Consider the following 14,622-nt stretch of genomic DNA (forward strand, 5'->3'; position numbering starts at 1 on the left):
GAATTTGATTCAAATGAGAATAAAACAAGGATCACAATGTAAGTTTATAAAGACTGGCAAAGTAAGGATAACACCGAGGACCAGGCAGGGAAGTAGTTTTCTTTTGACCATTGACTCATGCCGTGATGTGTCGCAGTGAAATTAATGAGGTTCTGTATGAAGCAACAGAACCAACCCCCTTTTGCAGCAGAAGCATTCCCCCTTTGGTTAAGGAGCAGACATACACAACTTGTCTTTGTAGTAGATAAGACTTTATACAAGGAATATTTACAGTATAGCAGAAGACCAGGACTCTTCTCACACCTTTCTTCCAGACACTCCCAGGTAGTTGAAAACTTCTTACTTGCAAAAAGCTCTCACTGGTCTTGTTCTCCAATTCTTCTGTATCTTTGCAGGTTTCTCTCTAATAGCAACTCTTCATCAACACAACTCCTTCAACACCAATCCTCAACAACAGAGAAGCTTTGTGCTCCTTTAGTATCTTTACAGCTACTTCACCCTAGGTGTAAATTACACAAGGCTAACCAGGGGGCTTGATTCTTCATGCTTACAGAATGGTTGGGCTTGGTCCTTACACTTACTTACATTTTCTTATTGTTATTTAAAAATGACATACTGAAAAACTAACAAAAGTATGGGCTAATTTGGGGGGGGGGGGAGTGTAAATAATAGGGTTCTTTTTAAGATGTGATTTTTTTTAGTATGTCTATGTTTTATGGAGTCCCCGGTGGTGCAGTGGGTTAAAGTGCTTAGCTGCTGAGCTTGTTGACCGAAAGGTCAGTGGTCAGAATCCGGGAAGTGGTGTGAGCTTCCGCTGTCAGCCCCAGCTTCTACCAACCTAGAAGTTCAAAAACATGCAAATGTGAGTAGATCAATAGATACTGCTCTGACAGGAAGGTAACGACGCTCCATGCAGTGACAGACTTTGTATTTCTAGGTGCAAAGATTACTGCAGACACAGACTGCAGCCAGGAAATCGGGAGACGCTTACTTCTTGGGAGGAGAGCAATGTCTATGGGAGCCCCTGGTGGCACAGTAGGATAATGCGCTGAGCTGCTGAGCTTGTTGACCAAAACGGGGAGTGGCGTGAGCTTCTGCTGTCAACCCTAGCTTCTGCCAACCTAGCAGTTCAAAAACATGCAAATGTGAGTAGATCAATAGATACTGCTCTGACGGGAAGGTAACGACGCTCCATGCAGTCATGCCGGCCACATGACCTTGGAGTTGTCTACGGACAATGCTAGCTCTTCGGCTTAGAAATGGAGATGAGCACTACACCCCAGAGTCGGACATGACTGGACTTAATGTCAGGGGAAAACCTTTACCTTTACCTTTACCTATGACTATGTTTAAAATGGGTGTGTGCCTTCAAGTCAATTCTGATTTATGGCAAGATTTCTTAGAGTTTTGCCATTGCTTTCTCTAAGGATCAGAGGGTGAAACTCTCTCAAAGTCACGAAGTGCATTTCCATGACTGAACAGGGATTTGAACCATAGTGTCTTGAAGGCCTAGTTCAAAATGCAAATTGTTACACCATGCTGGTAATCATATTGAAAGTACAGGTCGCATCCAAAATGCATGGGGCCAAGTTTTGGATTTTGGAATATCTGCATATATATAATAATGCATTTTGGATATGTGACCGAAGTCTAAACATGACATTCATTTATCTTTCATGTACACTTTGTACACATGGCCTAAAGGCAATTTTATACACAATACTTTTAACAATTTTATGCATGAAACATGTCTGTGTACACTGAACCATCAGAAAGCAAAGGCCACCCACGTGAACAATTTGGATTTTGGAGCATGACAGATTTTGGAATTCCAGCTATAGGATGCTCAACCTGTATAGAATATCAGTCAAAGCTCCTTCCTTGGAGACTTTTAAACAGAGGCTTGATATCCATTTGTCAGGGGTGTTTTGATTGTGCTTTCCCTGCATGGCAGAAGGCTGAACTAGATGGCCCATGTGGTCTCTTCCAATTCTATGATTCTATGATTTACCTACTCTCTGGGCCCTTCCAAGACAGCCCTATATCGCAGAATATCAAGGCAGAAAATCCCACAAGATCTGCTCTGAACTGGGTCATCTAAGTCCACACTCAGATAATGTGGGATTTTCTGCATTGATATAAGGTTGTGTGGTAGGGTCCTGAGTCTCTCTTTCCCTGCTTGGATTTCTTCCCTGTCCCCCAAGTCCTCTCTGGCTTTACCCCCCCCCCCCCACCATCCGCACATCCCTTGGGCTTATTCCCCACCTCTCAAGTCCTCTCAGTTTCACCCCTGTTCCTGAAGTAGCTTCCCATTTTGAATTACATTATTACACAAATGTAATGCACATCCTAATTTTGGCAACATAATTTAGCCAAAAAAGGTGCACATTACACTTAAGTAAATATGGTAAGTCTGTAATCCAACAGAATTCCCTATGGAAAAACAGCAGCACAGAAGCAGCACTTCTTGGGCCAAGCCTACATAAACATAAGAAGCACCTACTAACCCTGCTTAAATAAGCTTGAGTCTATTGGGAATGAATAACATGGAGTTCTGTCTTGTTAAACTGAGGTAACTAAAAGCACAATCAACAACATGTCATATCACTATGGCCACATCTTCCACATTGCCATAAAATCCAGACTATCAAAGCAGATAATCCAGGTTATCTGCTTTGAACTGGATTATATGAGTTTATACTGCCAAAAAATCAAGTTTGAAGCAGATAATCTGAATTTTATATAGCCATGTACACTGCAAGTGGGAAGTCACATTCACCTACAGGAGAAAAACATAGGAAAAAAGCAAGCCAGACAAAATACCATTAGATCCTTTCTCCTTTAAATACTATTTTTCTATGTATAGGGAACTGTTTATATAGGAATCTGTTCAGGCTTATAATTACCAGCAATATGAAGTCATAGAAGTGCATATTCCTGCTGATATCATAATTAGCATGATGTAAAGTCTAACTCTATATGCAAAAAAAACATAAAATGCAAAATTGTGGGAATTTTTAAACAACCAAATTAAGGATACAGTATGCCAACTTAATTTTAAAAACACGATAATCACCCTAAAATGAAAGCATTGGTATTAAATACATGAAAAGACAATATGCAACAACACATAATGGCACTCACAATCTGTTCGTACGCAGTATGTTGAATGTTTAATCTTATACTGAACAATATCCACTGAGATGTCCCTGGCCCCTTCTTCACTGCCATATAATCCAGATTATCAAAGCAGATAATCCATGTTATTTGATTTGAACTGGATTATATGAGTCTACACTGCCATATAATCCAGTTAAAAGCAGATAATCTGGATTTTACATGGCAGTTTAGAAAGGGTCCCTCTACAAATAGCTGTGCTTTTTCTAGACCTTTCACTTTTTAAAGATATGAGGTTATTTGGTTTAATTTTGCTCTAATAAGAATTTTCACTGTTCTAAAAAAATTAATCAGATTATATTTTCTGTGACATTCCCTCCTCAAGGACACCTCATCATAGTTGTTCTATGAATACCCATTTCAAAAATGTTCTATAAGCTTGGACAATCCTTTTTCAAAACAGTGAGATTTGGACCCATTGCATGATGCTCCTTTCTTCAATGTGATTTTCTTTACTGGAGTTTTCATGTCCATTCTGATCTTCTTGGTTGCACAATAATCTGGTAAAATTAAATAATAACATGAATAATTAGAAAGTACACAGCAATATTCTCAGGCCAACCATACAAAAGAAAGGAGTTGTTAGATTTTTGGGCAACATTGCTTTAGACTGCATTCATAAAATTAAACATTTTTCAATCTGACGCCCCCCCCCCCCCCCCAATTTAAGAAAACCTCTAATTATATGAAACACAAGAATAGCATAGAGAAAACTAAAACACCTTTTCTTGGTGCTTTAGCTTACTCCCTGCAGGAAACTGATCTGGGGGAAGATTTAGCAATATGAAACGATTTGCAGAGCAATGGAATAATATTCAGAATTCCATCACCTTATAAAATCATAGTTGGAGAAGGCTCATGGGTCAAACTACAAATCCTAGGATTCCATAGCACTGAGCCATTGAAGTTAAAGTGATGTCAAGCTGCATTAATTATACAGTTTAGATGCATGCTGAGTAACAAACTCCAAGAAGAAACAAAGCTTCAGCAACTACTACTAATGTCTAATAATACAATTGTGGAATTTGCTGTACAGTACTTTAAAAAGTGTAGCCTCTGGTGGCACAGTGGGTTAAACTGCTGAGCTGCTGAACTTGCTGATCAAAAGGTCAGTGGTCCAAATCTGGGGAGCGGGTGAGCTCCCACTGTTAGCCCCAGCTTCTGCCAACCTAGCAGTTAGAAAACATGCAAATGCGAGTAGATCAATAGGTACTGCTCCAGTGGGAAGATCACCAAAGAATTGTATATATAGTTTTGTGTGTGTGTGTGTGTGGGGGGTGCTTTTTCTTTTTCTTCTCCCCCCCCCTCTTTTTGGCGATTTTATTGTATTGTAGTTTGTGTTTATTGGAAAAGTTAATAAAATTTCTATATAAAAAAAATATGTACCGCTCCGGTGAAAAAATAATGGCACTCCATGCAGTCTTGCCAGCCACATGACTTTGGACACATCTACGGACAACGCTTAGAAATGAAGATGTGCACCACCCTCAGAGTAGGACACGACTAGACTTAATGTCAAGGGGAAACCTTTGCCTTACTTTAAAAAAAAATCTCTAGTAAGAAAGGTGCAAATGTTTTGCTTCCTATAATTTATGAAACTAATCTGCTTAGCAATGCAAATCATTTTGGAAGCTAATTCATTATTTGGATCTAGGCAAAGCACTGAACTCCTCTGCCGTTAAAAACCGTTATCAAACCATCTTGCTGGCATCACAGATGTCGTGTGCCATTTTTCAATCTGAATCCCTGGCACAGACAGTCCATGCGATATCTACAAAACCAGGAAAAACTTGAACTGATTTGTGGAGGAAGAAAATGCCCATGCTCATTTCTTTTAGCCCTTAATATGAAAAACATCTGCAACTGTGTATTGCCATATAAACAGCAACAACACATTTTTCTACTGCTGCTTAACGTCTATAAAACTTATGCCAAGTTCTGAGGTTCTTGATACCTATTTTTACCTCATCTCTATTAGTATTGCAGGTAAAAGGATTTAAATGGAGAGCTGAGGCTGTTTCCTCCCTTCCTCATCTCCCACATTGAAACAAAAAGAGTCTGCTTTCTTATGCTAATATTGCATGCAGGCCTGTAGCGAGAGGGTGGTTTTAGGGGTTCAACCCCCCCCCCAAATGTTTCAGATTTTTTTTTTAAAAAAACTGGTTTACTCATTAATTTTAACTGGTTAACCAAATCCCCATGCTAAGTCTATGAGATGCAAAAAATTAAGAGTCCCTCCAGAACTGCAAGCACTATCTCAAGCAAATATTGACAATGTATTCACACTGTCATTACTTGCAGCAATAGCTGATGTAGTGAAGCAACCAAGTTGGGGGTGTGTTTGTTGAATGCTCTCATTAAGGAGTCCAGACTTGGTGGAGGTGATTGACAGCGGCAGAGCTGCAGGCTATTGAAGGTTGCTCTGCCCCCTGCTGTGCTCTTTGCTTCAGTGTGAGCTAGGAGGCAGGTTTCAACCCCCCCCCAAAATTGTCAACCCTCCCCGAAATTTTCAACCTCCCCCCCGAAATTGTCAACCCTCCCCAAAAATTTTTCTGCCTACGGCCCTGATTTCATGTGCATGGAAGCTGGCATAAAAAGGACAAACACCATCTCCTCGATAATTATGAGGTTTCTCTATCTCAGGAAAAGTGCAGGAGCAAGTAGAATTATTTCCACATTGTTAAAACCAGATAGATAAATAAGTCTTGAGTTTGGTGTATCAAAACCCTAACACACTGGACAGCTCTTTTCATCATGTCAGAAGCAAATTGAGAAACTGCAAGTCGCTTCTGGTGTGAGAGAATTGGCTGTCTGCAAGGATGTTGCCCTGAAGATGCCCGGATGGTTTACCATCCTGTGGGAGGCTTCTCTCATGTCCCCACATGGGAAGCTGGAGCTAACAGATGGGAGCTCACCCCATCTTGTGGATTCAAACTGCCGACCTTAAGGTCAGCAGTTCAGCCAGCACAAGGGTTTAACCCATTGCACCACTGCACAGCAGAAAATAACATGGTAGCATTTGGGAGGGACTGAAGTGCATTCTATAAATGCCAAGAAGGGCTTTGCTGGCAATGAAATCATCCTTGCCACCACAAACAACATAGACATTTTTTTTTATACAGGACTGCCTTGTTACAAATCAATAGAAATGAAAACATGTAGTCAAATAATGGCAAATTGTCAAAGTAGCAAAATAGTTCTAAAAAGGAACAGAGATGGAAGCTTTTCCCATGATTATTTAGCCACCAGTATCCCAAGCAACTCTATTGGCAATGAATTAATTCAGCATTCCTTTGGCAGCTGAAGACTTGCATTTGCTCCAAGGAAACATGTTATTGGCAGGTGCCCCAGAACTCTACGAGATTTGCAATGTCTATTTAATTAAGTTCACTCCATCACCAATTTGTGATGGGGGATAAGGTGTACACTGGTGACCCATGTATTGCTGAGAAGCAAAACAAACATGCCCTGTAGTTAACATGAGCATTCATCATGAGGTCTCTAGAAGGCAAAAAAGAGGAAGAAGAGAAAGAGGGAACAAAACAATATTTTTAAAGGGATCTCACATCTCAATCCACTGTTATTTTGTGTGGGCTCAAGAATGCTAGTGATTGAGAGGGAGAGGAAGATGTATGATTTTCATACATGCTGCATAACAGATGGTGTTACTGTAGGAAGAGGTTCAGCACTACTCCCTGGTATCCACTAGTTCATCACACAAGGCAAGCAAATTGCAATTACAGCAAGACAATAGCATCTTTTCCTTGGACTTATTACATAATGCTGTTCCTTTCCTCCACTCTCCCAGTGGGAAACAGCTTGGAAGTGTTTCTTTTACAACCACAAATCTTTCCTCGACAACCTTCTATTGTAAAAGAAACACTTTTCCAATGGTTTCCCATTGGGAGAGTGGCTGGAAAAGAACAGTGTCATGTGATAAATCCAAGGAAAAAAATGCTGTTATCCTGCTGTAAATGTGGTGTCTCTGCCTCATATGATAAATTTTTAAGAAGAAACTCTTAGGCCTGTGCTACACTGCCATATAAAATCCAGATTATCTGCTTTATTATTATTATTATATTATAACTTTATTTGTACCCCGCTAGCATCTCCCAAAGGATTCGATGCGGCTTACAGTAGGTCGAAGCCCAAACAATACAACAATACAACAATACAATACCTAGCAAACAAAAACAGTTAAGCAAAAAGCAACCAAATAGCAATATACATTATTAAAACATTATTAAAAAACTGAGCCGGCCAGAGTGGGGTACAGGGTTAAAAGTGCTGATGTGTCGGAGGGATATGGGATTATAGTATATAAGTGCGGTGTGCAAAGTGCGGTGATCTTGGTTCTGCTAAAGTGCTTCTGGTATTTGGTAGTGGGGTTCCTAATCTGAAAAGGCACATTGGAACAGCCAGGTTTTCAATTTCTTTCTGAAGACTGCCAATATAGGGGCTTGTCTGAGGTCTTTCGGGAGGGTGTTCCAGAGGCGGGGGGCCACCACAGAGAAGGCCCTGTCTCACGTCCCAACCAAACGCGCTTGTGACGCGGGCGGGATCACGAGATGGGTCTCTCCCGATGATCGAAGTGAGCGTTTGGGTTCGTAGACAGCGATACGGTCACGCAGGTAGGATGGTCCCAAACCGTTCAGGGCTTTGTAGGTAAGCACCTGCACCTTAAATTGGGCTCGGAAGACAAACGGCAGCCAGTGGAGCTCCTTGAACAGGAGGGTTGACCTCTCTCTGTAATGGGCCCCAGTTAACATCCTGGCTGCTGCCCGTTGGACTAATTGGAATTTCCGAGCCGTTTTTAAGGGCAGCTCCACGTAGAGTGCATTGCAGTAATCCAGTCTAGAGGCTTTGAACTGGATTATATGACAGTGTAGACTAATATAATCTAGTTCAAATCAAATAATGTGGATTATCTGATTTGATAATTTGAATTACAGGACAATGATTTGTTTATTTATTTATATGCCACTCTTCTCACCCTGAAGGGGACTCAGAGCGGCTTACAAGTAATATGTAAATACAATATATTATTACCATAGCACAATATAAGTATTACATTTTACTATATTGTATGATACCATTATACTATAATATTATTAGTAATATTACATGTAATATAAAATATAATTATAACATATAATATATATATTATAATATAAAATATATAATTATAAAATATATATTATATAATATAATAAATATAATATATTATTATTAGTAGTATTATATTGTATTATATTATAAAATTATCAATATTATATGTATATACAATATATATTATGTTATATTATTAGCATAGTGTAGAAGGGCCTCGGGATTTGTTTATTCGTGCAGTTGCTTCCAACTCTTCATGACCTGGACCAATCCATACCAGAGCTCTCTGTCAGCCGTGGCCACCCCCAGCTCCTTCAAGGTCAAGCCAATCACTTCAAGGATGCCATCCATCCATCTTGCCCTTGGTCAGCCCCTCTTCCTTTTTCCTTCCATTTTCCAAGGCATCATTGTCTTCTCCAAGCTTTCCTGCCTTCTCAATATGTGGCCAAAGTAAAAAGGGCTTTGAGATCACATTCTCAGAATCAACTACAACCAGTCATCTCCTTCCCACACTGTTCCTGGGAACATGGCTGTTCCTGCCTTAACAGTCACCTAAAGTACAAGATACTTTACCTACCAGTCAAAGATGTCTGCCTTCGTTTCTTTCCTACGAAACACTTTTTCTTTGCCACATTTTTGATATGCCTCTGTTTCTCCAACACTTCACCACTGTGATGCATTTTCAATTTCTTTCCAAGATCCCGTTTCACAGGCTGGTAAGTCTGTCCAACCCTACAAGTGTGATAAAAAGTGGGGACCTCATGGTTTGGTAGTTTTTCCCACTGAAGAAGACCTTCTGCTGGAGTATCTTGCAAGAAGTCGAAGTTCCACCTCCACGTGGCTCTTTCCATGCCAGCATTCAACATGCTCTGGAAGTCCTGCTGGAGACCATCATGATTCACAGGACCAAAAAGATTCTTCCTAGCATGGTTTGTTTTTCTTGGCCTCATCTCCATTCTTCTTCCATTCAACTTCCCCCCTATGACAAAAGAAAGCAGTAATTCCCTGGCAAGCGCAGAAGTACACAGAAGTATTTTATCACATGAGCAAAAATACAAAGACAGGCAGCCACAGGAGTATGTGAAGCATTAAACCAGGAGTGTCTAACTGTTTTTCATCAAGGGCCACATCAGCATTCTGGTTGCCTTCAAAGGGCCGTTGAATCCATGGTTGGAGAATTATTTTATATAGTGGTAAGTACCTACTCTTTAGTCTTTACAGAGTTTGGGTCCCCAAAAGTTATTGAATGACAACTTCCACTGCTTTTGATTATCCACCATGTAGGCTGGGGATAATGGGAATTGCAACAGCACAGGCATGTAGCCGGGGGGGGGGGGGCCTCGGGGGGCTTCAGCCCCCCCCCCCCCCGAAATTTTCATGGTGGTTCGCGAAAAGGCCTTATTGGTGCATTATTTAAACTGTTATGTTTATTCATATCATGATCTGATCACCATACTCAATATATCCCATATGCATGGGGGTATTGGGGTAATGATACAAAAGGTTGCTAGGCTAGATCCTCTTTCACTCAGACTCAGCCCCCCCCCCCGAAACTCAGCCCCCCCCGAAACCCCCCCCTGAAAAAAAATTCAGCCCCCCCCCCCGAAACGAAATCCTGGCTACGGGCCTGCAACAGCACTTGTGGCTCTGAGGTTGAGGAAAGGTTAAACGATATTTTAAAGTCACACACAATCTTCCCAAGCCTTGTATCTAACTTCAAACCCCACTCCCCTGACTAAACAGAACAAACTGCAGCCTTCTAGATTTTATTGCGTTACAATGTAATGTATTTTTTGTGTTTTGGCTTTTTAAATCCCTTCTGTGTTTTTCAGTGTTTTTATGAGTGATGGCCACTCATTGGCCTGATAGGTGTATTGTGTCCAAATTTGGTGTCAATTCGTCCAGTGGTTTCTAAGTTTTGTTAATCCCACAAACGAACATTACATTTTTAATTTATATAGATTTATTTTAATCTGTTGTTTGCTGTATGTTGTTTTAGACTTTATCATGAGCATTGAATCCTTGCTGTTAGCCGGTCTGAGTCCCTCTACGGAGGTAGAGAAGATCGGGATATAAAAGTTTTTAATAAATAAATAAATAAATAATACAGGGTGAGGCGGCATAACTTCCTTTTTAAAAATGCGCACCATTCAGTCGGTTGAAGACGTAGTGGAGCGCTAGTGGTCTCGTTCAAGAGGCGGGAATATAACATTTTGTCCTGACACAGTTCAGTCGCCATCATGCGTTGGAACAGTGAGGAGCGTGCTTTTGCCATTGAGGCCTACTTTTCGAGTGGATTTGGAGTGGCTGGCCCGCTCTCTAGATTTGGCCCCTTGTGATTTTTTCTATGGGGTTTTTTGAAATCCCGTGTTTATGTGAACTACAAGATTTGAAGACCAACATCCAGGAAGAAATTGCCAACATAATGCCTGCTATGCTGGCAAGAGTCATGACAAACGCCAGACATCGGTTTACTCAGTGTATGGAGAATGGGGGACTTCACCTACCCAAATAGATCTTCAAAACTACGTAAAACAAAACTTTAGGTATGCGCCTACATTATAAAAAAAATTCTTATTCATATAATGGGTTTTATTAAGTTTTGAAAAAAAGAAGTTATGCTGCTTCACCCTGTAGAAAGTCTGGGGTGGGAGAAAGAACTCTTGTCTGTTGGAGCTAGGTGGGAACAACCTCTGAGGCTGTCTGCCATAGATGCACGTGAAACGTCAGGAGAGAATGCTTCTAGAACATGGCCATATAGCCCGAATATCCTACAACAACCCAAAGAGAAGATTGACTCAAGTGAGTTTTTATCTCTTCTCAGGGAGATCATTATTAATAAAAGGTTACAATTGCTAACAAGGTCATGTTTTTCCAAAGATTGATTATTCCAGATAGTGTGAATGCCAATTAATCTCCAAAAGGGTCATGCTTCCAAAATCCCGTAGCCAGGATTTTGATTCGGGGGGGCGGGCACCTCAGGATCTACCCTAGCAAGCCCCTCAAGCCCCCCCTGGCTATGGGCCTGGCCCGTGGAGATTTCTGGTTTTCCCAGTCATCTACAGCAGTGGTTCTCAATCTGTGGGTCCCAGGCCCGTAGCCAGGATTTTGCCTTTGAAGACTGTTCGGAAACTCCAACTAGTCCAGCGGGAGGCAGCCAGAGTACTTACAGGAGCGTCATACAGGGAGCATACCACCCCCCTGTTGTGTCAGCTCCACTGGCTGCCGATCCAATTCCGAGCTCAATTCAAAGTGCTGGTTTTGACCTACAAAACCCTATACGGTTCCGGCCCAGTGTATCTGTCCGAACGGATCTCCCTCTACATTCCTCCTTGGAGTCTAAGATTGTCTGGGGAGGCCCTGCTCTCGACTCCGCCTCTATCACAAGTGAGACTGGCGGGGACGAGGAGCAGGGCCTTCTCAGTGGTGACCCCTCACCTGTGGAATCCACTCCCCGGGGAAATTAGATCAGCGACATCCCTCCTTGCCTTTAGAAAAAAATTGAAAACATGGATTTGGGACCAGGAATTCGGACAATCTGGCAGATCAAGAAAGGACCTTGACGATGGACAGGAATTGACTAAGTGGAATGGAATTATGGAACTCTGAAAGACCAACGCTGACCATGAGATTAGTTTTATTGATTGTGTTGTATACTGACTATTTTAACTGTGATAATTGTTTTTAACTGCTGTTTTGTATGTATATGTATTTTGTGTAGGCATCAAATTGTGCCTTTTTGTAAGCCGCCCTGAGTCCCCCCTCGGGGGTTGAGAAGGGGGGGGGTAGAAGCACTCGAAATAAATAATAATAAATAATAAATTTGTTTCGGGGGGGCTGAGTTTGGTTCGGGGGAGCTGAGTCTGAGTGAAAGAGGGTCTACCCTAGCAAACCTTTTGTATCATTACCTCAATACCCCCATGCATATGGGATATATTGAGTATAGTGATCAGATCATATGAATAAACATAACCGTTTAAATAATGCACCAGTATGGCCTTCTTGCGGACCACCATCAGAATTTGCATGGTGGGTCCCCAGATGTTTTGGCCTTCAACTCCCAGAAATCCTAACAGCTAGTAAACTAGCTGGGATTTTGGGGAATTGTAGGCCAAAACCACCACTCCTACACTGACAATTTAATGTGTTTTCCAACTGGTATGGAAGAAGGTGGATGTGAGAATAGGAAAGGGGAGAAATATACTCTTGTGTGTGTGTATGTCTTCAAGTTGTATGTCCACCTACAAGGAGCTCATGTATTCCAGTGTTTTCTTAGGCAAGAGAGACTCAGAGGCGGTTTTACCAATTCCTTCCCTGAAATTGGCGGCCTCCCACCCAGGCCCTAACCAGGGCTGACCCTGCTCACCTTTCCAAGCCAATGAGGCGATCTGGTGCTTGTAACCAAGGTGACATGACATGCCCTGTTCAAAGGCGCGCTCCAGGGTGCTGAAAGGAACGCTGAATGGGGCAGAAGTGGAGCTAGTGAGTGCATCAACGCTATGGGATGCTGGGCCTTGTCCCTTGGCCAACTGCACCACCCAGGATTCCCACTGCCATCATGATGCCGTGAGGAAAGCAGCCTTCCTCTTTAGGCGTCTGGGAATGTTGACGTTAAGGCAGGTTTCCTTCCTAGTATTGTTTTCAACAGGCCGCCCGCTTTCCCGTTGAGGACCACAGGGCCCACGGCAAGCACTTACGGTTCAGCGGGTTTCAAACTTGGCGGGCCTCTCGTGGTGTCCCACTCCCCTCCTCCCGCCCGGCGCTTCTGAACTGCCGCCTTCAGGGAGAGGCCACGCCCCCGGGGAGAGGCCACGCCCCCTCATCCCGCTGCCAAGTCCGTTGCTTCGCTCCCCGCCCGCTTCACCCTCGCGCGCCGGGCTCTCCTCTGGCACGTGGATTTGCAACGTGACTTTCTTCCCCTCTTCGAAACTTTTGCCCAAACACGCAAAAGGGAGGGGGGAGGGGGAGCAGCAGCAGACAAGCACGCGCATGCGCACAGGCGTCCGCAGCGCTTCTCAAACCTCGTCAGGCAAGGAAGTCAAGAAGGCCAGGTGAAAACAAGAGTGGAAGGGTCCCTCCAGCAGTCTCATTCAGGGGTCCTCAAACTTTTTAAACAGAGGCCCAGGTCACAGTACCTCAAACTGTTGGAGGGCCAGATTATAATTTGGAAAAAAAAAACCATGAATGAATTCTTATGCACACTGCACATATCTTATTTGTAGTGCAAAGTACAGTACACTTAAAAACAATACAATAAATATCTCCCTAAGTATTTCAATGGGAAGTGTGGGCTAGCTTTTGGCTGATGCGATAGGGTTCTTGTGTGCTTTCAAGTCATTTCAGACTTAGGTTGACTCTGAGTGAGGGCCAGGTAAATGACCTTGGAAGGCTGTATTCGATCCCCAGGCCTTAGTTTGGGGGTCTAATTAGCAGGCCTGTAGCGAGGGGGTGGTTTTAGGGGTTCAACCCCCCCCCCCTGAAATGTTTCAGATTTTTTTAAAAAACCTGGTTTACTCATGAATTTTAACTGGTTAACCAAATCCCCATGCTAAGTCTATGAGATGCAAACAATTAAGAGTCCCTCCAGAACTGTAAGCACTATCTCAAGCAAATATTGACAATTTATTCACACTGTCATTACTTGCAGCAATAGCCGATGTAGTGAAGCAACCAAATTGTGTGTGTGTGTGTTGAATGCTCTCATTAAGGAGGCCAAACTTGGTGGAGGTGGTTGACAGGGGCGGAGCTGCAGGCTATTGAAGGTTGCTCTGCCCCCTGCTGTGCTCTTTGCTTCAGCGTGAGCTAGGAGGTAGGTTTCAACCCCCCCCTTCGCTGAAATTTTCAACTCACCCCGAAATTTTCAAACCCCCCCCCCCAAATTGTCAACCCTCCCCAAAAAAATTTTCTGGCTACGGCCCTGCTAATTAGTAGTTGCTGAACATGGGTCCATAGAACAATGTTTCTCAACCTTCCTAATGCCATGACCCCTTAATACAGTTCCAACCAGTCCATACATCAGGAAATAAAGCTTGACTGCTCATTGGAGGGAAGGATATTAGAGGCAAAGATGAAGTACTTTGGCCACATCATGAGAAGACGGGAAAGCTTAGAGAAGAGTATGATGCTGGGGAAAATGGAAGGAAAAAGGAAGAGGGGCCGACCAAGAACAAGATGGATGGATGGGAAGTGACTGGCTTGACTCTGAAGGAGCTGGGGGTGGTGACGGCTTACAGAGAGCTCTGGCGTGGGCTGGTCCATGAGATCAGAAAGAGTTGGAAGCGACTGAATGAATAAACAACAAAACACATAAACTACCATGTCCATCTTCCCAGGTCC

At 42.7% G+C, this 14,622-nt stretch overlaps 1 protein-coding gene across 2 annotated transcripts; it reads right to left on the bottom strand.

The window, feature by feature from the left end:
- Positions 1 to 229: 229 nt before the first annotated feature.
- On the bottom strand, positions 230 to 13,238 carry LOC132776448 (cyclin-dependent kinase inhibitor 1-like). Of its 2 annotated transcripts, none has more exons than XM_060778114.2 (3): positions 12,984 to 13,238; positions 8,864 to 9,265; positions 230 to 3,677 (listed from the first exon to the last, which is right to left on the bottom strand). In XM_060778114.2, exons 2-3 carry the CDS (start codon positions 9,240 to 9,242, stop codon positions 3,538 to 3,540), a joined length of 519 nt encoding a protein of 172 aa, XP_060634097.2. In that variant the 5' UTR covers positions 9,243 to 9,265; positions 12,984 to 13,238; the 3' UTR covers positions 230 to 3,537. The 2 variants fall into 2 exon arrangements, with proteins under 2 accessions (XP_060634097.2, XP_060634096.2); XM_060778113.2 differs by lacking the exon at positions 12,984 to 13,238 and adding an exon at positions 12,653 to 12,977.
- Positions 13,239 to 14,622: the final 1,384 nt, after the last annotated feature.

This window comes from Anolis sagrei, chromosome 5, assembly GCF_037176765.1.
Source record: "Anolis sagrei isolate rAnoSag1 chromosome 5, rAnoSag1.mat, whole genome shotgun sequence".
Taxonomy (NCBI): domain Eukaryota; kingdom Metazoa; phylum Chordata; class Lepidosauria; order Squamata; family Dactyloidae; genus Anolis; species Anolis sagrei.

What these genes read in the sequence shown, in the direction of transcription:
- LOC132776448 (XM_060778113.2), bottom strand. Translation starts at nt 12,704, where the DNA reads ATGTCATGTCACCTTGGTTACAAGCACCAGATCGCCTCATTGGCTTGG. An exon ending in CGCCTCATTGGCTTGGAAAG is followed by an intron (nt 9,266 to 12,652) that starts GTGAGCAGGGTC and finishes CTTTTGTCATAG; the next exon opens with GGGGGAAGTTGAATGGAAGA. An exon ending in AAGGCAGACATCTTTGACTG is followed by an intron (nt 3,678 to 8,863) that starts GTAGGTAAAGTA and finishes TAATTTTACCAG; the next exon opens with ATTATTGTGCAACCAAGAAG.